Source organism: Xyrauchen texanus, chromosome 6 (assembly GCF_025860055.1).
Source record: "Xyrauchen texanus isolate HMW12.3.18 chromosome 6, RBS_HiC_50CHRs, whole genome shotgun sequence".
Classification (NCBI taxonomy): domain Eukaryota; kingdom Metazoa; phylum Chordata; class Actinopteri; order Cypriniformes; family Catostomidae; genus Xyrauchen; species Xyrauchen texanus.
Genome location: NC_068281.1, coordinates 6451258 through 6474682, shown reverse-complemented (window position 1 = coordinate 6474682; position 23425 = coordinate 6451258). Strand labels below are relative to the sequence as shown.

General features: G+C 38.4%; 1 protein-coding gene across 6 annotated transcripts in view; it reads right to left on the bottom strand.

Moving 5' to 3' along the window:
* The window catches only part of LOC127645036 (supervillin-like), a 65304-nt gene that overhangs the window by 37031 nt on the left and 4848 nt on the right, over nt 1–23425 (bottom strand). For 3 of the 6 annotated variants that reach the window (XM_052128541.1, XM_052128542.1, XM_052128544.1), the window contains exons 1-6: nt 12052–12124; nt 7008–7071; nt 2763–2842; nt 2614–2671; nt 2274–2437; nt 1197–1908 (exon numbers count right to left, since the gene is read on the bottom strand). In XM_052128541.1, coding sequence (XP_051984501.1) covers nt 1197–1908; nt 2274–2437; nt 2614–2671; nt 2763–2842; nt 7008–7071; nt 12052–12109 — 1136 coding nt within the window. In that variant the 5' untranslated portion in view covers nt 12110–12124. Of the gene's footprint in view, nt 1–1196; nt 1909–2273; nt 2438–2613; nt 2672–2762; nt 2843–7007; nt 7072–12051; nt 12125–23425 lie in introns of those variants that run through there. The other 3 variants (XM_052128543.1, XM_052128545.1, XM_052128546.1) reach the window with 3 other exon arrangements.

The window sequence follows — 23425 nt, the reverse complement described above, 5'->3', positions numbered from 1 at the left end:
TTTGTGAGTGTGTTTCACTGTCCACGTCACGCCTGAGGGACCACTCACTCTGAGAAAGAGCTGCCAAGCTAAAGAACACAGAGGCTCGGATCCCACGTTACCACAGCAAGATAACCATTATATTTGCTACTACTTTAACACAACACAATCATGGTTTCACAAATTGAAAGAGATTCCAGAGACCATTGAGAGGATTGGTTGGGTTTATTGACACTTTCAGTAAAGTTATTTTTAGTTTTGGCACCTTAACCATCTAAGAAGTTTCATTTTAAAAAGTGATGATCTCATCAGGTTGGATCTTTTTCTCCTCACGAAATTATCAACACTTTTCTGAGAGAGATATATATATATATATATATATATATATATATCTCTCTTTAAGTTAATCATCCCAATGACATTCACAAACCTGTAGTCAATAAACCTTAAAGATGTTTTCCTTGAATGCTGTCATAAATAAGAATGCCACAAAATCAACTAATCACACACATATGACTGTAAAAATTGGTGTTGCTTGGGGCAATGTAGCGTCTTTCAGCAGGGCTTCACCAAATAGCCAGTGTGAAATTCTTGCTGATGCTCAGCAATCAGTTCTACATATTTCACCCCAGCGCTCTGGCTCTCTGGCATTAATGTGAACCTGACTAAACACAAAATCTGCTCTATACAGCATTTTAACCAGGAGTATATTTAAGAGCTTCAGCATTATCTAACCAAGACAAAAAAATGAAGCATTGTTTGTTTGTTTTTTGGATTGTCCACCAGTTTATTGGGATAGACAGATTATGTTAATTAACTTAATATGTATGTGTTCTATGTATTCGTATGCAAAATTTTAATAAGTTACATTGGAATCAATTTTAAGTAGTGTCTCCTGAGCACTTCAAATGAGGAGCACTTATAGTGTGGTGTATAGTGTGGTGTATGGAGTTGCTACCTATAAAGATAGTTCCAAAGTGGTCATTAATGAGGTTCCATTTCAGATGCTGCCTTAGAAGGTAGCTGCCTGATGAAGCTCACTAGATTTTGGAACAGAGCTAAAGCCTTGAATATAATTATACCACTTCATAATAAAAATAAAAATCAGGGCACTCTCACTCATGAAATGGAGACTGGCCAATTAACAGAAAACATTGGTGTTAAGAGCAGCTCAATTATGAGCAGATGGAATATGCAGAACTCTGCACAATTCTTACCCCTGTCTGTTGAGGATGGTCTGTGCTTGCTGCTCGATGAACAGGTCACCAGGAGAGATGCCATAACGAGTCGATGGTAAGGATGCTCGGCGAGCTGTCCTTGGAGAACTTGGCACTGTGACAACAGCAACACCCCTAGTTGGTTGGGTAGGTGTCGTCACCATGGGAACCGGAGCTTCCTGTGGGCGTGGCTTGGCACTTCGGTCAGGTGCTTGCCTATAATTTTCGAAGTTCAAAGCCCTCTCTCTCTCTCGCTTAGCATCCAAGCCTGATGGAGGAGGAGCAGGATTAGGGGCGGGGTCAGAAGGAATGGAAACCCGCCCTATTCCTTTAGACCTGCTGCTGCTTCGGCCCCGGCCCTCATCTTGCTCTTGCAAAGTCCCGCCTCTCGTCCTGCTCTCACCACGTTCCCTGTCTGGAGGAGCCCCTTTGTCCGACAGGTCAGACTCTCTTCCTGCACGATTGTAGCGTGGGGCGTAATCCACATCTACTTCTTGGTCGAGGAGGATTCCGTAGCGTTCTGATAATTGACGTCGGCGTTCAGCTTTGTAACGCGCGATTCGCTCTGCCTTGGAGCTCAGGTTAGCAGCATCAGACCCCGCTGGGGTAGGGACGACTGGGTCAGGATGGATGGCCGGCTGCGGATACGGGCGAGTCAGAGTTCTGGATTGCAGCTCTGGAGCTTCCATCTCATCACGACTGTAGCGCCGCACTGAAGTGTGACAAAAATAGGAGTGAATTTAGCCATATATTATTAAAGGTCAAGTGAATCATTACCAGTACAACGACATCTATAAGTAATCACCTTGATTAATTGAACTGTAGGCAACATTTTTCTAATTTAATTTTGCATCTGTGTAATATAAATTTGTATATTTCTTTAATAAAAAATAAAAAAATACTGGGTTGCCAATTTGTCAGTTTATTGAAATCATATCAAATATGGTGTGCTTCATAGTTTATTTAGGTCTGTAGTTTCCTTCGGAAAGAATTCAGCAGCGCCCCTGACACATCTATGCCATATATAATTCAATTAATAACAATAAAAAATTAGATTAGCATAGCCCTTTTTCTTACCCGCAATACCTGGATCGCTGGGATCTGAGGCTCGTGTGTAGCGTGGAGTGTCCTCCTCCAGCAGCCGATTGGTCACGAGACCGGCTGTGTGGTGTACATTTGTAGAAAGAGCTGCTGGAACACCGGTCTCAATCCCCTCTAGCCTTTGTGCTATCCTCTTTTTCCTGCATGACAAAAGCCCATTTTATCATTATATATAAAACATAATCTGATTACTTTCTGCAAGGAAAGGATAAAAACTAACAAGCAACACTTGAATTTACACCATAACTGAGATATTTTGTTTAAATAGCAGTCCATCATTTTGCAAAACAGACTACCATTGGGGTAGAAAACATACCGGTTCATTATTGGATCACTTATGATTGTGCTTTCAAATTGCTTCCTTAGTTCTGAAACTAAAAAGGCAGATTTCAGAGAAAAACAATAACTTTTGGAACTGTGAGGAACTTTCAAAAATGTATGTTTATAAGAGATATAATTTCTCACCTTTGGGTAGCACAGCAAGGATGTTTGCATCAATATCTGTAGTACTCCTGACCAGTGAAGTGCGATCATCAGCACCAAAGCTGTAAGCCAGAGAAAAAAGAAAAGTGTTCATAATATGGAAAACAATTATGTTTCAATAGAGCTTTGCTGAACCGGCTAAACATCTTTCCATGAAAACTATGACGGTTTCAAGTAAAATTTAATTGTTGGTCTTTTTGGCACTTATTCAAACAATAGTAAAGAGAAGACAAGAGAATATAGTGGAGAGAATATAAGAATCAAGTCCAGGGAACTGGACCGGGAAAATGGAGACCAAAGTTTTGCCAAGGATTACTATCAAAACAAACTCAAGCTATGTTCAGGATGATATACTAGTGTAGAACTCTTGCTGCAGTGCAAATGTTCTGTACAAACAAAATATCTCGATCAGGGTTGCTGCACATTTTTTAAAACTAAATTAAGATGCAAGACTTAAGACCTGAAAAAAAATCAAATGAAAACCCTATTGTCCATACCACATCATATTGAAATTATATACCAATATATTAATTACACATGAATTAGAAATGAAGATTGGTTGCATAATGTTGGACTTTTAACTACAGTATAAACAAGCTCAAACTATATCAATGACTCTTATTTTGAAATGTCTGTTCTCCCAGCTGCTCACACAAACGGATAACGAATATAAAATATGCATTCTGACAATCATCTATATTACAATAAAAACACTGTAAAAGTAAACATTGTCATACCACAAATATGAGCAGTAATTCATCAACAGTAGTTCAATAATTGTGAACTGCTCTGAAACCGCTGGAAACACTATATCAGGCATGCAGCATGCTTGCAGTACATTGTCCCATCAGCATGCAGGTGCAGCGCATACAGACTTTATATTTATACATGAACCCCAATTCCAGAAAGGTTGGGAATCGCGCGTTACAAAGCTGAACGCCGACGTCAATTATCAGAACGCTACGGAATCCTCCTAGACCAAGTAGATGATGTGGATTACGCCCCACGCTACACTAGTGCACGAAGAGAGTCTGACCTGTCGGACAAAGGAGCTCCCCCAGACAGGGAACGTGGTGAGAGCAAGATGAGGGGCGGGGCCGAAGCAGCAGCAGGTCTAAAGGAATAGGGCGGGTTTCCATTCCTTCTGACCCCGCCCCTAATCCATCAGGCTCACAAAATATTGTGAAACGATTTAGGGAATCCGAAGAAATCTCAGTCCATGTAGTGCAAGGCTGGAAATCACTGATGAATGTGCATAACCTTCGAGACCTCAGATGGCATTGCATGAGAAACCGTGAAGTTACTGTGTTAAATATAGCCACTTGGGCTTGGGAGTACTTCGGAAAACCACTGTCACTTAACACAGTCCGCCGCTGCATCAAGAATTGCAACTTGAAACTATTACGCAAGGAGAAAGCCATACATCAATTCTACGCACCAAGTTCTCTGGGCCCAAGCTCACCTCAAATGGTCCACGTCCACGTTTCAGCTTGTTTTGGGGAAAAACGAATGTTGAGTTTCCATGCCAAAGACGAAAGGGACCATCCAGATTTTTATCAGTGAAAGGTGAAAAAGCCAACATCTCTCATGATATAGGGGTGCTTCAGTGCCCACAGCATGGGTGCCTTACATATGTGTGAAGGTACTATAGACAAGAAGTCTTTTCCCGAGAAGACCATGGTTAATTCAGCAAGACAATGCCAAGCCTCATTCTGCACATGCAGACGTGGCTTCGTAGACACTTGTGTGCATGTGCTTGACTGACCTGCCTACAGTCCAGTTCTGTCTCCTATTGAAAATGTATGGCGCATCATTAAGAGAAGAATCAGACAACTATGACCATGGACTGTTGAGCAGCTGAAGTCAAGCCAGAATGGGCAAAAATTCCACTTTAGAACAATTCGTATCCTCGGTTCCCAAACGATTAGTGTAATTAAAAGAAGGTGATGTAACAGTGGTAAACATGCCTCTATCAGAAAATCTTTTGTGTGTGCTGCAGGCATCAAATTCAAAATGTGTTTATATTTACAAAATACAATTAAGTTGGTCAGTGAAAACATTGGAAATCTTTTTTGTACTTTTTCAGTTAAATAATGGTTCAAGAAAAAAAAAAAAAAAAAAAAGATTCTTGTTTTTACTGCATTTTAAAAAATGTCCCAACTTTTCTGTAAATAACATTTTGCAGTTGAATAATTCCTATTGTTCAGCAACAACATTTTAAACCTCTTTAAATGATAATCAAGACTTTTGTACCACTTAAGATATTTTAATATTTAAGGACCCACAGGACCCCAGAGGATGAAATTTGTCAAAGTGTGCTGTATACAACAGAGCTTACTGCATGGAATACTGTATCCCATAAGGCAATGCATTTGACTTGAACTAGGTGATCTCTTTCATGACCAATTATTTTATTGTACTGCAAAATGTTAAGACACATAAGAATTTAAAATGGAAAATAAAAGAATACGCAGTATACAGTGTATACTTCACTGTATTCAGTAAGTAGCAAGCTAGTATTACAATCAAAACACAGCCACAATCCTATTGACAACCATCCAACACACACACACACACACACACACACACACACACACACACACACACACACCTAAAATGAATTAAAAATAAGAATTAAGAGGGAAATTATAAAATGCTTTTCAGGCAACACCCCAACCCTAAACTAAACCCGAACGCTCAACTCTAAATGGTTGATTGGAAAGGTATCCATGACGAAAAAGTATGTTGATCCAGGAACATGTCCAACTTGATGAAATCTCAGCAAGCGTGCAAACTACTAGGCCACGGCCCCAACCAGCTCAATTATTTGTTTTAAATACTCCAGATTTAATCATTGGTAGGCTGTGAGCATGTGGCCATCCCTACCAACTTGTTCTCATGTGACATTTTAAGCTGAATTAGTATAGAGGATCTTGAACGTTCTCTTGAATCTGACCACAGGAATAGATTAGCTGCTAAGGTATTTATACATCTAAAGTTCCCCTTCACCACGGTACCAGCCTTGCCAGACCAAACAGCACACTCCAATTACTCTGTATACAGCAGAGCCACCGCTACACATGAACCATGCACAATGTTCTCATGCAAGCGGGGTGGCAGAATGAGAATGAGCATCAAAAAACTTTTAGGGGTGAATGCAAATAGTTCTGAAATAATGCCCCATAATGAAGATTAAATAGAACAATTACATTTTGGGGTCCAAAATCAGATAAAAAAAAAAACTTTCAATGCCATTTACATTGTTCTGTTATTTGCTAATTTTTATATAAATGTTTCATTATAAATAATATTGCTAGCATTACAATTTGAGTTTAAGCAAAAACATTTGCATAATTTGAGATCTTGTGGGCTTCAATCAAAATCAAGGAAATCTGAACTTTAGTACTCAAGTTAACTGTTACATTTGTTAGTGATCTAGAAATAGTGTCGAATTTGAAATATTACGGGAAAACATCATGGATTGTGTCACAGGATTAGTCACTTTGATTAGTTTTTACTGGATGCTTCTGGGGACATTTAAGGCATTTTTTGATCATGAATCCATTTCAAAAGCATTCACATCCTTTAACAGTTTACCCATTTGAATCAACAAAAGATCACACACACACACACACACACACACACACACACACACACACACACACACACACTAACAGTGTAGTGTGTTCAGCCACTGTGAAAGACAAAGTATTCCTTTTGACTGGCCAGGACAATTCTTCAATCACAATTTGATAAGACCAAAAATATCCACTTAACTCAAGGTAATCAAAGCTAACTCGGTGTAACATTTTTATTTCCAAGATGCTTTCATTTCTGTAACAACAGTCTTAGCAAGTGATCACGCAAGCGGTCCATAAAACATCAGCAGCATATAATCCCTTACATTTGAAAAGTAAATGTTAAAATATGATATAAATCTAGACATCTGTAAATATGGAGTTAGAGTGGTCTAGCAAGAACACTCAGATCTGAATAATGTCTGGTGTAAAATCTGATTGGTAAGAGTCAGAGTTCCTGCAGACATCTCTGAATGGATCATGAATGAATCCATTTAGAGTTGAATGTTAAAGGGCATGAAGGAAGTCCAATTTAAGTGCCACGCTCTCACCTTGATTTTTGCGTTTTGACATTTATAATTGGCAAAGTTTTGGTCACCATACAGATGTGAAAATGTCCATTAAGTTGGTGAGATGCATGAATTCTGACCTTACAGCTCTTTTCTTAAGCAGTACAGGGCTGCAGACCTTAACAGAAGCTTCACCGACAAATCCTGCAAAAAGAAACAAGACAGTCACTTAACAGTGTGCACTTGCTTTTATAACATGCATAAATGTCTGATATTATGTTTTGGATAAATATTAACTGGGTTTGAAAGGGTGAGCGCTTTCGCAGGACATTACTGGGGTTTACGCAAAGCGGCGCCGCTTAATTCTTTCTGAAGGACTCTTCAGAGCTAAATAAAATATGGAGCACACCAGATTTATTTCGCACTGAGAACTGAATTCAATAAACTGTCATTTAAGCAACCCAATATTTTTTTTAAATTTAGGAAATCTACAAATTTATACGCAAAACGAAAATGGCAAATTTTTCCAGAACCTTAGTGCCACGTCCACACTAATCCATTTTCATTTGAAAACTCCACTTGAGCATTTCTAGGAACTTGTAAACCTACTTATTCATGTGAGTATCTAATCAGCCAATCCTTTGGCAGCAGTATAATCATGCAAATATGGGTCAGGAGCTTCAGTTCATTTTCACCTCAACCATCAGAATTGGGAAAAGATTTGATCTTATTGATTTCAACGTGGCATGATTTATGGTGCCAGATGAGCCGATTTGAATATTTCTGTAACTGTTGATCACCTTAGATTTTCACACACAACAGTCTCTAGAGTTTATTCAGAAAGGTGCCAAAAACAAAAAAATATCCAACAAGCAACAAGGCATTTCCGTCTGCAGAACTGCTGCGCAACGGATGTTTTTTGTTTTTGGCACAATTCTGAGTAAACTCTAGATACTGTTGTGCGTGAAAATCCCAGGAGATCAGCAGTTACAGAAATATTCAAACCAGTCAGTCTGGCACCAACAATCATGCCATGGTCGAAATTACAGAGACAAATTTCTCCCCATTCTGATGGTTGATGTGAACATGAACTGAAGCTCCTGATCCCTATTTGCATGATTTTATGCATTATACTGCTGCCAAAGGATTGGCTGATTAGATATTCACATGAATGAGTAGGTGTAAAGGTGCACCTAATAAAGTGGTCTGAGGTCTGAGCCTTAACGCCATTGATTCACAAAGAATGTGGTAATAGTTTTTTGAACGTCTCCATTTTTGGTGGAGGAAAACATTCTGGTGTGGATGAGAAGCGTAAAAATAGCAAAACACGTTTTGAAACATACAAGTGCACTAATAAGTTTATGTATATAAACCGTTTCCAGTTTCCTAGCATCATTGTTTTCCAAGGTAATGGAAAAAGCTTTAAAAAAAAAAAAAACAGTTTCATTTTCAGTGCACATAAGATGTGTAAAGATGTAAAAAATAGCTTAATCAATGTTTTAAAACTGAAACCTGTTGGTGTGGACATGACCTTACACCCTCCCTACAATGGAAGGGAGCATCATGTTAGGTCAAATGTACATTTTTCAGTGTTTAAGCGGTCTACACTAGAAGCATCTGTAAACGGATGCCACATGCTATTACTGATGCGCTTCAGACCTTTTCCATCTGCTTTATTATCCTGTCCATCTGAAATAAAATTATTTTACTTAATATCATACATGCAAGTCTTTTGCCATGAATTGTAATTATTACCCATTTAAATAACTTCTGACTGTGCATTAAATATGTTACATTAATTATTCTATAATAATTAAATGTTATCACCAGTGGAGTTGCACTGAATATAAAGTATGATACACGTTATTTACCAATTTAACCATTGATGAACCCTCCTCGATCTCACAGCTGATTGGTCCGTGCTGTCTGCGTGTCATTTAGAATGTTCACAACACTAACGCTTTCAGTGTAGACAACCTCAAGCCACTACATCACTTCACATAGCGTCAACAGACTCGTCTGGTGTAGATTAGGGTTTTAGCTATTTCAGCCCAAAATTCTAGAACATTACAACTCTACTGTGTTTTGATTATTTGAAACCCATTGTAAATAGTTTTTTACCCTGCCAGATACAGCTTGAGCTACTGTGTTTTACATCATCATGGGGTTGTCTGATAATCCCCCAAATGGTGAACCTGGAGCAGGGAGGGATCACTCAAGCTAAGAACAACAAAAGTAAAGTTGGGTGTGAAGACATCCCAATTAGCTTTAATGAAGTCTGGCTGACGAGTTTCCGATAAATGGTTGCCAGAGAATCACTCCAAGATGCTTACAGTGACAAAGTGGCGACCCGCCAGTGAGGAGGACGAAAAGAGCCAGTGTTTTCCAAAAATACAAGATGGAAGATCAAGGCAAAAAATAGATCCTGCTCAAAGATGCACCCTCCCTCTTAAATGCATGTAGTTCACAGCGGAGAACGCCAGACTTCCAGTAAACCACTTCACTATATGAACAGACTTTGTGTGAAGGATCAGATAATCTAATGTGTAGACAGCACAACAGTAATTATCACTTACAGTGTTGACATGTAGAGCTGAGGTTACTTCATGAGCAACAGAGGGAGATGAGTCAAGTATATGTTTAGGTATATACACAGTATGACAGCTGCATTTACTATCTAGATGCAACATTGAGCCGGTATGCAATGTCACAGTATGGCAACTGAAAACAAGAGATCAGACTACACTAGGTCAAAACATTAAGCACATTCTCAAAACACATTAGACAGACAGAGATGCAAATAGTTTTCTTCAATGGCTGATTTCGATACAACAATGTTGGGGAGTAACTCACATGTAACCCAAAAGTAGCAACGTTACAAACTTAATTGCATTTTTCAGTAGCGTGACAAGTTCACAATAGTGTAGCTTTTCCAGCAATAAACTACATTTTCCAAAGAGTAGCAGCGCAGCGTCAAAAAACACTACATGCGTCACAATTTTCAGTGATTCACTTGAGCCATGCACAGCTTGCCATCTTCGAAGAGAAAACATTAGATAACTGCTGCTCTTTATGACTACATTTAGGGGGCTTTCACACTTGGTTCGATTGCCTGTTCTGAACCAGAGTTCGATTGCTCCCCCCTCCCCCCTGCCCCCGTTGGACTGTGTTCACATTATATTTGTATCCGAACCGCGGTACGCTTGCGTCATCAAGCTGCAGCTGGTGCGTAATCGTGTTGCTTGATAACCGCGAAATGAAAAGGCGTCAAAATTCAATGAATAGACTTGCTCGGTTCACATTTGTTCTTTTTTTTAACCTTTGGTTTTGTTTTCAACATCAAGATACAGAAACACAGTTGCGTATGTCTGCCGCAAAAATACTGAAATCGTTCAAAAGACAGCGGGCTGTCCGCCGAAGACAATTTTTGCGAAGGCAAGCAGAAATCATCTCTCTGCTTGCAGTGCGTGTGCGTCAATCCCGCTTTTCGTCAAGGTAAGTGTATACACGCGCACGCACGAAAGTAAACCCTTTCCGCTCATTTTGAAAGTGTGTGAGACTGACGACCAAATTATACGTCATCGATAGCGGTTCACTTCCGCGGTTTGGTTCGACTGCGTTCATATTAGCAGCGAACCGTACTGGAGTTCACATGAACCTTACCCCAGACCACCTTTTTAAGCGGACCTGAGTACGGTTCGCGGGTGCGCACCCGAGTTCGGAAGACAGCGTTCACATCATCCAAACGAACCGAACTCTGACGTAATTCGAACCGGGGTGCGCACCAAAAGTGCTAGTGTGAAAGCCCCCTTAGACTCTGTTCAATATCAGGTGTTTTCTAGGTTGATTACCTAATATTTTAGTATACATCTGTTTAATGTCAAATTAATTAAATAATATCTAAATATTAAATATTGCACAATATTTTATTTTTTTAAACCGCTCGAATGGGAAGCTACAGTTTCGAAGAAACTTCCCCCAACATTGGAGAATACGCTGATACATACCTCATTTGTCTCATATATAATATTTTTAGTCGAACTTTATGGATGCACACCAACAGGGTTCACACACATTTTGACCAGTGAATATTCATGAATTTTCCATGATTTTTTTCCCAGTTGCTTGGATTACTGTATTAGGATTTTCCAAAATGTATAGAGACCACTCACAAGAGACATTTTGAACCAATTAAATGTTTTAGCACATGCATAATGAGCACAGCATAACTTGAAACATTTATATTCCCTATAGAATTTTCCAACCTTGGAAAAACCCATTCAAAATATTTCCAGGTTTTCCATTATAGAGGGAACCTGGTATTTATAACAAATTAATGATAAATCTGGCTTCAGTAAAAAAAAAAAATATTTAAAAATAAAATCAATTTCACACTACGAAACACGAGTTGACTTTATATTAACGCAGAAAGTTGCGACACTGTTTGGCAGCCAGGAACACGTCCCTTTCTGTATTTTCATACTACATGTTTCTTACACGCTTTCATTTGTAACTAATATAAAGCAATACATTACCTACAAAAATATGTCATAAAGTAAATGGTTTATCTCCATATGGTATACCAAAATCTCTACAAATTAAAATGTCTACCGCTACACAGTATTAAATGTCATATAACCCAGCCCTAGCATATGAGATGCATTTTACACAATATTTTCTTTAACTCACATTTATTAGAATAAGGCAAATACACACTCTAAAGTTCATAATTCTGTTTATTTCCTATGTGGACATGGTTTTTGGACAATTAATTATTTATCTCAAAATGGCCAAAAATCAGCTGATTACATGTACTTTATCTGTCCATCACTACTAAACAACCTTTAGCGCATCATGAGGATTCAGTCTTAATCTGATCAATTAATCAAATCAGAAGATTTCTTCAATATTACAGAAGTAATATTTAAAGATAAAATCATGCATGTTATCACACTTCTGTACAGTGCAACCATTTAAAAAATATTTACCAAATAAAAAAAATAAAAAACAACCAGCCTTAAATCAAATAACTGTCCAGTCTGTGTCGCTACGGTAACTACTTAATCACTCACTCTCCCCGGAGACCATTTTTACCCATCAATACAATCCCAACAATTTGCCCCCAATTAATCAATCAACTTAACTGCCCAGTAACAGTAACCCAGCACAGAGATCCACGCTTACCTTGACTACACTGTGTGACATGGTTGAGATAGTTAGTTATCCATTGGTTACGAAACATGTTGGAATAAAAAGGAAACAGAGGAATGAAAGACAGATGGTCTGAGCCTGTGATCAGGACAGAAAGAAAAAGAGCAAGAGAGAGAGGGGCCACCACAAAATAACTCAATGTGATAGAAATGCACAGAGGCAGAACTGGTGAACTAAAGCAAACACACCAGGAGAAGGGAGGGTGGGAGGGAGAGAGAGAGAGAGAGAGAGAGGGGTGCGCTAAGGCAGCTCACAAGCAGTAATCTGATTACAGGCAGAAATTAGTCTGGATGATAAAAGTGGATTGCAGGAGCACAGTGGATTCCTGGACTCATGACATGAACACACACACACACACACACACACACACACACACACACACACACACACACACAATCCAGAGTCTTAAATTAGGACTGACTTGTCTTTAACATCTTTTTGTCGGTAAATATGCACACCAGTGATTGTTGTATTACATTGGAAACATTAGGTTGACACTTTATTTTGCCAAAATCAATTTGTGCGTTCCGAAATTTGAAATTCTGCCCCCAGTGGCCAAAGTGGTAAGTGTTGTAGGGTGTATGGACACATGTGAGCTTCATTTGCTGGGTGTAATGTCCACAGAGGGCCACCAAAATAGTTGAAGAGAGTCGCTTTCAGCAGTACAGGATGTAGTACAGAGAATAGGAATGCTTATTTCATAAAATGCCCCCCCCCCCAACTCAAACACCTGGAATGCAAACTCTGAATCCAGTACCGCCGCTCCCTATAAGCAGACTACGCAGTCTGCGTAGGGCACCCCCTAGGAGGGCAACAGAAAGTCCACCGGCTGCACCTTACTCACATGCTATATGTTATTCAAGGACCCGAAAGCAGTTGTGGAACACAGATGATCGTGTCGCGCTCGTATCACGCGAACATCCCCCCCAGTCAGACGATCGCTTCACGCTCATATCACGCAATCCAAACCCACTCCCATCCACCTGGAACTCTGCGTAGGGCATCAATTTAGCCAGCGGTGGCCCTGTCTGAATCACAAGTCACTTTCGATGCAAACTAGGGATGGGCACAAGTACTCAAGTACTCGGACATGGCTGCAATGATAGATCATGAAAACAATGATCGATGGTGATCAAGCATGATGTGACTTTTCACTTAATTCAAAATTCAGTGACAACTAAAACACAAATGTGTCAAAGAGGGAACTTATTTTTAATATTGAGATTGATTACACTGTGATTTTTAGGGGTACATTGATTGTCAGATGTCTTATAGCAACCAAACTAAGACCAAACTTGTCTCAGATATGAGACAAAGCCAGACCTACACACAGTCATGAAGCCTGACTGAGGCCTACATACAGCCTGATAACAACCATGCCAAAATCAGTCCAAACAGACTACAGATCCCATGAAGCCTTGCTCGGTTTACACCTGTATGTGAAATTCTGAAGCATCGAACTCTCAACTCCTATTGGATGAGGCACACGACAGAACGCGTCCCTCAGCCATGATGTCATTGGGAGGATAAAACTTTGGAAATCTGCTAATAATACTCAAGGTATTACTGTGACTTAATGTTACAACGAATGTGATTTGCGTTGTTGTTCAACCACATTGGATTTGTTCATATCTGCCATCGCGGGTGAGACCGAGTACATCCATTAAAGGACCAAAGACCGCAGCGGAAATGTTTTTTGCACGCAACTCAAACATACACGAGCGCACACAAACAGACCTATTCACAAACACACCTTATGTATTAGGCTTATTTATCTAATGTTACAGTTTAGTTCATACCTGGAAGTCGGACGTTTATTGACTGCATTGTATTTATTATTAATTGATATTACTGCATCAATAAACTTTGTTCTACATTAGTGTTTTGGTATTGCTTTGCATGCACCTGTGTCAAGGGCTGGCTCAAGCCTTCATGTTTTCATTTTGAATGTCGATGTTCTCCGGACCTCAACATTCCTAAGAGAACAATCATTTAGTGACACTGCTATACTGTTGGGGTTTTAGTACCTAATTCCAGGGTGGTGCCCTGCCGATATTAATAAGGATTAATATTCTATTGATTTTGATAATTACCTTTGATGATTGTTGATTTGAAGGATCAGTAAGCTAGTGTTAATTCTAATCAAGGTTCTATTGATTTTAATAATGAACAATTATCTTTGATAATAGTTATTCTATTGAATTTGATAATGGATGGTTGTCTTAAATGATTGTTGATTTAAAAGGATTAAAAAAGCTACCATTGATTCTAATCAATGTTCTATTGATTTTAATAATTAATAATTACCTTTGACTATTATTCATTATTTTGTCTACTCGAGTTTTCTGACTAATTACTCGAGTACTCGTTGAGTACCCTAATGCATATGTGATTACTGCCTGGTTCCAACGCAAGATCCCAACCCGGGTCTCCTATGCTGCTGATGCAATTTGCTTCCGGTCATGCCACAAGGGAAAGAAGTCTGATATAAGATTGTGCTTCTCAGAGTCGACACAATGTGGCTGATCCTAGGGGACCATCGATTTCCCATGTGATCATGTTGCAAGATCAGCATTTCTCAGATTGTTTTGCTTCAGAATCCAGATTTTACACAGGACATCAAGTGGCGAGCCAACACACAGTACTTAAACTGTTTAGCATACAAAAGTAAACAAAATTCTAATTAAAATGAAGTGGAAACTCACTGACCACTTTATTAGGATCACCTGTACACCTACTTATTCATGCAATTATCTAATCAGCCAATTGCTTGCAACAGTGCAGGAGCCTCCGTTATAGTTCACATCAACTATCAGAATGGGGGAAAATGTGATTCAGTGATTTCGACATTGTGTCATGATTTTTGATGCCAGACGGCTGATTTGAGTATTTCTGTAACTGCTGATTCTCCAGGGATTTTCACACACAGTAGTATCTAAAGTTTATTCAGAATGGTGCTAAAAACAAAAAACATCCAGAGAGCAGCAGATCTACGGACGGAAATGCCTTGTTGATAAGAGAGGTCAACGGAGAATGGCCAGACTGGTTCGACATGACAGAAAAGCTATGGAAACTCCGATAACCCTCACTAAAATTGTATGGTGCTGAAAAGCATCTCAGAAATGCACAACATGTCAAACCTTGAGACAGATGGGACAGAAATGCAGGATTGACATGTTGTGCATTCTGAGATTTGCATCCTCCCTTATCAACAAGGCAGTTCAGTCCATAGACAAACAGCAGAACACCACATTAGGTTCCACTTCTGTCAGCAACGAACAGAAATCAGAGGCTGCAGTGGGCACAGGCTCACCAAAACTGGAAAGTTAAAGACTGGAAAAATATAGCCTGGTCTGATTAATCTCGATTTCTGCTGAGGTACACAAATGGGGGCCCACTGCAGTCTCAGTTTTCTGTTCTTGGCTGACATAAGTGGAACCCAACGCGGTCTTCTACTGTTGCAGCCCATCCACCTCAAGGTTTGATGTGTTGTGCATTCTGGGATGCTATTCTGCTCACAACAATTGTACATAGGGGTTATCGGAGTCAATGTAGATTTTCTATCAGCTCAAACCAATAAGGCCATTCTCTGCTCAACTCTCTCATCAACAAGGTGTTTCTGTCTGCAGAACTGCCCTTCACTGGATGTTTTTAGTTTTTCGCACCATTCTGAGTAAACTATGGAGACCGTTGTGCATGAAAATCCCAGGAGATCAGCAGTTACACAAATATTCAAACCAGCTCATCTAGCACCAAAAATCATGCCATTGTCGAAATCACTGAGATTACATTTTTGCCCATTCTGATGGTTGATGTGTACATTAACTGAAGCTCCTGACCCCTATCTGAATGATTTTATACATTGCAATACAGCCACACAATTGTCTGATTAGATACTTATTCATGAATAAGTAGGTGTACAGGTGTACCTAATAAAGTGGTCAGTGACCTAAATATTTCCAGTCCCAACAATAAGCAAAATTATTAACATGGCATAGAAAGAATAGGAATTTTGAAATGTTAATAGGAAATTAGAAAAAATTGAAAATTTTGTAAATGCATTGAACAACTGGAGCAGTATGTAATATTGTCTGGGTCATATTTTCTTTTAACTTGCAAAATCTGTTCATAGATTAAGGATGAAGGCATGTCACCCAACTTGTCCATATACCAAGACTTTGAATTTGATTTGAATTGGATTCACAGCCTTTGATGTAAACAACAAATGATGGAAAGTATTTTTCACTGTCCTTTTAAAAAAAAAAAAAAAAAAGTTAAGCATATTTATTTTGCTACCCCAAGTATGCATCATGATACTGGTTGTAGCATTTTAATATTTGTAGTCGGTGTTGTTTTTTCCCTGCTCTCCATGACCATATTCATATCCCTAACAATTTAATTGGGCTAAGAATGACTGCAACCAATACAGTAACACGACACACAGTTTGCTGCATTTTATTACTTGCATTTGGCATTGTTTTTTAACTGCTGTCCACGATCCTATCCCTTACCCAAAACATAACCCTAAAATTAGAGGGAAATGATAGGTATATAAAAATGGGAAAAGTCACTAACTCTAGTCTTAAAGCCTTACACTGACATGCACAACTTGTTGCGATACTTTCACATCAAGATTTTGGGTGAATGTCATAAGGTGTGCACTAGAGGGCGCACTGACAGTAAAGGGCCCTGTGACGTTCACTAGAGCAGATACAAAATTAGAGAATTGTTACAGACACCTAACTACTGACAAAAAAGAAGATTTAAAATGTATTCAATAAAATATTATTCAAAATGGCTTGTCAGTCTGTTAATTAAGTTGTTAGTTGAAAGCTGTTGGCCTGTAAAAAGAGTGGTGGTGGCGTAGTAGGCCAAAGCACATAACTGTTAATCAGAAGGTTGCTGGTTCAATCCCCACGGCCACCACCATTGTGTCCTTGAGCAAGGCACTTAACTCCAGGTTGCTCCGGAGGAATGGTCCCTGTAATAAGTCCACTGTAAGTCGCTTTGGATAAAAGCGTCTGCCAAATGCATAAATGTAAATGTGATGAAAAGTAGAACTGCAGCCATGTGGTGACAATTCAAAGTAGACATGAATGAACAAAACCATTTGTTTGTTCAACAGCTTTGTCTTTTTCAGGGAAGAAAAATAATAAAACAAATGATAAAACACAAACGCTGGCCCCATCATTATGAATCCAGTTGCAGCTGAATACAAGTTGGTTACCAGAAAAATGCATTAAAAAAAAAAAAAGCTTTCTGGAATTTCTTCCGATTTGCCAATAGATTCATGTCCCTTGTATCACTTTATAGTCTTGGTTTTCACAAAATAAAAAGAATTTCAAATCAATATTTGATGCACACTTATTTGTAAGTTGTAGAACAAGTGGGATATGTACAGTACATTCCGCCTCGAAGATCCAGGGTTATAAGAGATCTCGATTGTGCTGTCCAGATTTATTTTGCAATAATGACCGGTTAAAATGTATATTATCCCTTTCATACGAGAAATGTCATGCACTGAGATGGCATGTAATTCAAAAAAATATCTGTTGTAAAAAGAGGTACTACCAATACAAATATACTTAAGTAAAAACAAAGTAAAACCATTGAACCAATTCAAACTTTAAACAAAGTCAATGAAATTTAGAGGCCTGAGGAGGACAGTTTCTGAAAAATGTGCATGCTGTGCTTAAGAACACCCAAGCCATAGTAGAGGGTTGTAATAGTGCCACAGGCACGTGCAAATGTGCATCCTCATCTTACTGGCCCACTCAACCACTGTGGCCCTTAATAAGGCAATGTGTATGCTGATTGGCTGAGAGACCGGCAATGGGGTGTGGCTATATTCTGTTTATCTGGCTCTGCTGTGCATGTGCTCTCATCTCTTTCCCACACTCCTCTCTCTCCCTTTTTCACTCATCTATAATTTTACTTTCATACCTGGAAGTCACACCACTACATTACCATCATCTGCTTTCTCGCATTCTAGGATACAAATAAAAAAATCTGCATGAGATCATGTTACACTAGGACATGTACAGAAACTTTTCCATATCTATGAATACATTTAAAATCGGAGGCAAACTTAAGGTTGATCAAATATATAATCCAAGTCTTGAGCCTAACCATTTCCCTATATCCCTAAAATTTGTATGGTTCATTTCTGTGAATGTTATTCAAGAATGTCCATCAAGGACCAGTTGATGAACATCATTGTGCCATATAGAGACTAACAACATACAGTTTCCTCATGTAACCAGGGGATGTCTATATTTTCCCTGCCCTGAATGCATTGGTTATGTGGTTTTATTTTTCTTAAGTTTACATTCGAAAGAACAGAGCCACCACCAAAAAGCACAAACAAAAATATCTAGAATTGAAGCTTCAAGTAAGGAAAGGAGATATGCTTCCAGTCTATTCTGAGACTGCGTCTCAGTCAGGTTATATTAGGTCACATAAACATACTAGGGGTGTATTGATTCACTCATTTCATGATTCATTTAACAATACTGAACTCAGGGTTCAGTTCACGATTCTTCAAACTAAGCCTGAATCAAGAAAAATGTATTCATTTAAAAGATAAAAGCAAAACGGTTCCTTTCCTTGAAAATGTAGCTAAATGTTCTTAAGTGAAAAAAGATCCATCAGATATGCGCTGGGACTAAAAACCATCCCAGAACTAATGGTGACACCAAATGGAAATATTACCTAATAATTCTGCTTATAGAAAATATGGAATTATGTTAGATACATCAGCTGCTTACACACTGTCACTGATTAAGTCTCGTTTAAAATATTTTAAATTAAAATTGTATTTTTCCTAAAATAATAGTCTCGGATTACATACAATAAATAATTTCAGCCGGACTCCTCGTACAACACCTGTGGTTGATCGGGTGCAATTTTAAAACATGATTCTTCATGGACCTTGTCAGGGAGTCTGCATAATGTGTCTGATCGCAGGGTACTGGAACTCTTGGAAACAGCATGCGGACTTCCTGTGTGATCATGTTGAAAACTACAGTATGCCAAAGTAACAAGATTTTATCTAATAATTAACTCCTCAATTCACATAAATTCTGACTGTTAACAATACAGTTGTCAAAGCCAAGACAATAAAAAAGTAAAAATTAAAAGAAAATAAAACCTAGACAATTATAATTGTTTCTTCAACTTTAGGAACTTTCAATTCTAAGGGGTAGATTTTTATTAAGAACACTGATTTTAATGAAAATCCATAATATAAAAAACAATTACTAAATCTTTAAAACTACAATAATCGAAACAAAATGAAAAACAAACCATCTGAATATTTACAGTATTAAAATTATTTCTATCAACTTTTCAAAAAGTACGACTGTACCACAGTTGTGGCATCATTCCACCACACCAAACAAATTTGGCCATAATAAAATATATATATTTTTTTCAATAGTTTGTGATCGACAAAACTGTCAGTGAAGAGCATGCTTAAGATAAAATATGTTTAAAGAAAGTTACATTTCACTAATGAGCAGCAGAGTACAAAATTTATCAATATTATCCAACTGTGTGTGTGTGTGTGTGTGTATATAGGATACATGTTAGGTGGCCATTTAATGTAGTTAAAAACTTTTTTTTTTTAAATGAAAAATCTTGTGTGATGCACATATGTATGCACACTGTAGATGTAGTAGACAAATTAAAAATATTGTGTGTATTCCATTTCAATAAATCCACAATGCTAAAAGTTCTCGAAGGTGAAGAAACACCCAATTATTATAGAAATGATGTATGTAAAACACATTCATGTTAACATTCGCTAAAATTGTCAAACTCTTAATGATGGCCAGCACCTGTACTGTATTGTCTATGACATCACAATGAATGCCGGATTCAAATTAGTTTCATATATTAGGACGATTGAGGAACTCAGTGCCATTGCCAAGCTTGTTTACATGAGACAAAGAGCAGTGGACCACATCAAAGCACTGTGGGAAGTTTCTCCATTAGAACAGCCATCACACTAAGGTCAGGCTAAATTCTCCAACCTAAGCTAGACACACACAGACACACAGACACACACACACACACACACACACACACACACACACACACACACACACACACACACACACACACACACACACACACACACACACACACTTAAGCCTTCAGATCACTGTAAAGCTGTGCTAGTATGCAACAATAGCAAGTGTAAATTGGAGTATAGAGACACCAACCACGTCATACCTGGTGTAATGGCACTGACGTTAAAAGGTAGTCATGTCCTAATTAATACATAAGGTTTATGATGCAAATTGTTATATGCTTGGCTACGGAAGACCACTTGGATCCATAAGCAAACACAAAAATAAAATGTTTAAATGAAAGGTAGGCTTAACATCATGTCTTATGTTTCTATTGCAAATAAAACCCCAGTGAGTTCACATTTATCTAAAATGTGGAGTTTCAAGGGGGTCACGTTCTAAAATTAGAAACAACTGCTTTCAATGAAGGTACCCCAGCTACGACCCTGGAGGCTGCTCAAATTCCTGCCACACCATGGTACGAAACTCATTTTCAATTAAATTCGACCCAAATCATTATCAAATGACAGACTATTTACTCTAGCATTCTTGAAGGAAAAGCATGGTAAATTTTGTGTGTACTGTCTGCCATCTGAACTGCATCGACGAGCCAAGTGTTTGACACCTGTGCCGTGTCTTAGCTGCGACACGGCGTGGTGCTTCTTTTCCAGTGTGTGATTTGCAAATCTAAATGACCAAATTATCTGTTCAGTAGCCTACTAAAAGTTGATTCTTAAAAGAAACAATTAAAATCCGAGGAATTATTTTTTTCTTCTGGGAACACTGGTCCATATCACATGCCCAAGTCTACATATTCTAGTTCCATAATATCTCTCTCGCAGAGTAAAGTCTTCAATCATCTTGCTTTGATTGTGTTCACTGTAACGGCTCAGACATAACACTCATCCATTCCCACGACAACCCAAAACAAACACTCTGACATTAACCAAAAGTGACCAACACAGATTGTGACTGCAGGTCTTTTGCACATCATATGTTTCATTCAATCTTAATTTAAGATTCATTTTAAGGAAACCACAGCAGTCACAATATCAGGCTAGTGGTAAAAAAAATTACATTATTCTAGAATTATTAGTTTCAGACAAAGACATCACGTTATGGAAATATGAGATGTTGGGTTGACAGAAGGAATTTTCAAATCACTCTTGGAATCTTGGAAAATCTCCCCAATACATTTCTTACATTTAACCTGCAGTCCCAGCAGAGTATTGAGGGGTTCATTCAGAAAACATTCCCTAGTTGTTCTGCTCTCCATCCTCTGCCTTTATTAGGACACAAGAGTTCACTGGCAGACCGTTTGTTTAAATAACTGCTAAACCGCAGACTACACTGTGAGAACAGCCAGATGAAAATACCTTGCAGATAAACCTCATGAAATAAGAGTCAGGTGTGTTTCTGTATCATTCTGTATGACCTCAATTACTAGAGGTTGGTTTACCATACAGAGATTAATACTGAGGGCCACATTTTAAGAGTGGTAGCGCTAAACGCAGCACTACGCCATAAGTCATAAATGTAAAGTCAATGGGCATGACAATGAAGATTTTGTATTTTTTTTGGTATCAGGATTTGGATGTAGGCTCCGTTAAATTAGAGAATGTAAGTATTGTTAAATCACATCACATCAGTGACACCGGTATCATGGCTAGTATTAACAGTGATTGTATCTGCTTTCCAGATTAGGTTGTGAATCGGGGGATCGGTTAACTTGTTGTCGTTTTTGCATGCACTTCACATCTACTAGTTGATTTTGCTTTAAAAATGTTATTAATTTATTGAAACATGAAAAACGCCTTTTCCAGTAACTTAATCACTTTACAACAACAACAACGGGTGGGAAATTACTAATACACATTAGATCATAAATACAATCGTAAATACAAACAATACTTATAATTGAAAAATTGCGAAAGTTTAACAAATCTAAATCTTTCTCAAAAAGGCTACAACAGTGATTGTTTGCAAAACTACAAATGCAAGAACTGAGTTTAGACTTTGCGCTAAACAAAGTAATTCTGAAAAGTCTTAGCGCAATGGTCTATTTCTCAGGAAATTAGCAAACTGCACTTTGCACCACTCCATTAACATACAATACACCCACAATGTGTGCATACACCCACAGAGAGCACAAACAATCCCATCCACGCCTACTTGAGCTTGCACGAAAATTGCACTTAGAAAATAGTAGGGCTGCAGCCTAATAGTAGACCAAACGTTAGTCGATGAAGAGTCTTGGTCGACCAAGTTTTGATTGGTCGGTTGGTCACAGAAAAAATAAACTCCTCATGAAAAAGAGGAACACTGGTATTACCGCTGGTCGGATGCTAGGTGGTACTATGGGGTCTTAATAATATAATAAAGTGTGTTTTTTCAAGCATGTGTGTGTGTTTACGGGCAAATTATTTGTAATGTTAATTTGATAATAATAATAATTTAATAAATGGAAAAAGCTAAATATTGTCTTGATATTGTCAGAGGCATCAGCTATTGGCGATCACTCTGACCATCGTTGATCCCTGAGATCATCGTCTGTCGGCACAACCATAATGTGCATTTCTCTCTATAAATTAGCAAAATGTTCAGACATTCTCCTTGCTGGTTTTTCCAACATTAAGAATCATTACCACTTTTGTCAGTGTCGCTGCAGCTCGCTTCGTGCATGCATTTGTAAAATGTATAATTTAAAAGCTCATTATTACGGTTTAGTATTTCTCTCTAATGTAGTTAAATTAATATCATAAACGTGAGACAACTAGTCAACTAAAGGCTTAAACTAATAACTACAAGTCGACTAGGAAAATCTTTGGTCAGGGGCAGCCCTATAAAATACATTTACATTTATGCATTTGGCAGACGCTTTTATCCAAAGCGACTTACAGTGCACTTATTACAGGGACAATCCCCCAGAGCAACCTGGATTTAAGTGTCTTACTCAAGGACACAACAGTGGCATCTTGGTGGTACTGGGGCTTGAACCCCCGACCTTCTGGTCAGTAACCCTGAGCCTCAACCACTGAGCCACCACTGCCCCAAAATAGAGCCCTTAATACTCAACGATGGTCCTACATATTTAAAAATAAAATGGACTATGCAGTTTTGAATAGATGAATGGCCTGAATAAATGAATATGAAACATGTTTGAAGCCATGTGTACAATGGTTTATTTTCACAAAAGGCAGGTGTAGCTAACTCAACAGCTGCAATATCACAGTCTATCTATTTAGTAGATAAGCTATGGCTATGATAAGTGATGT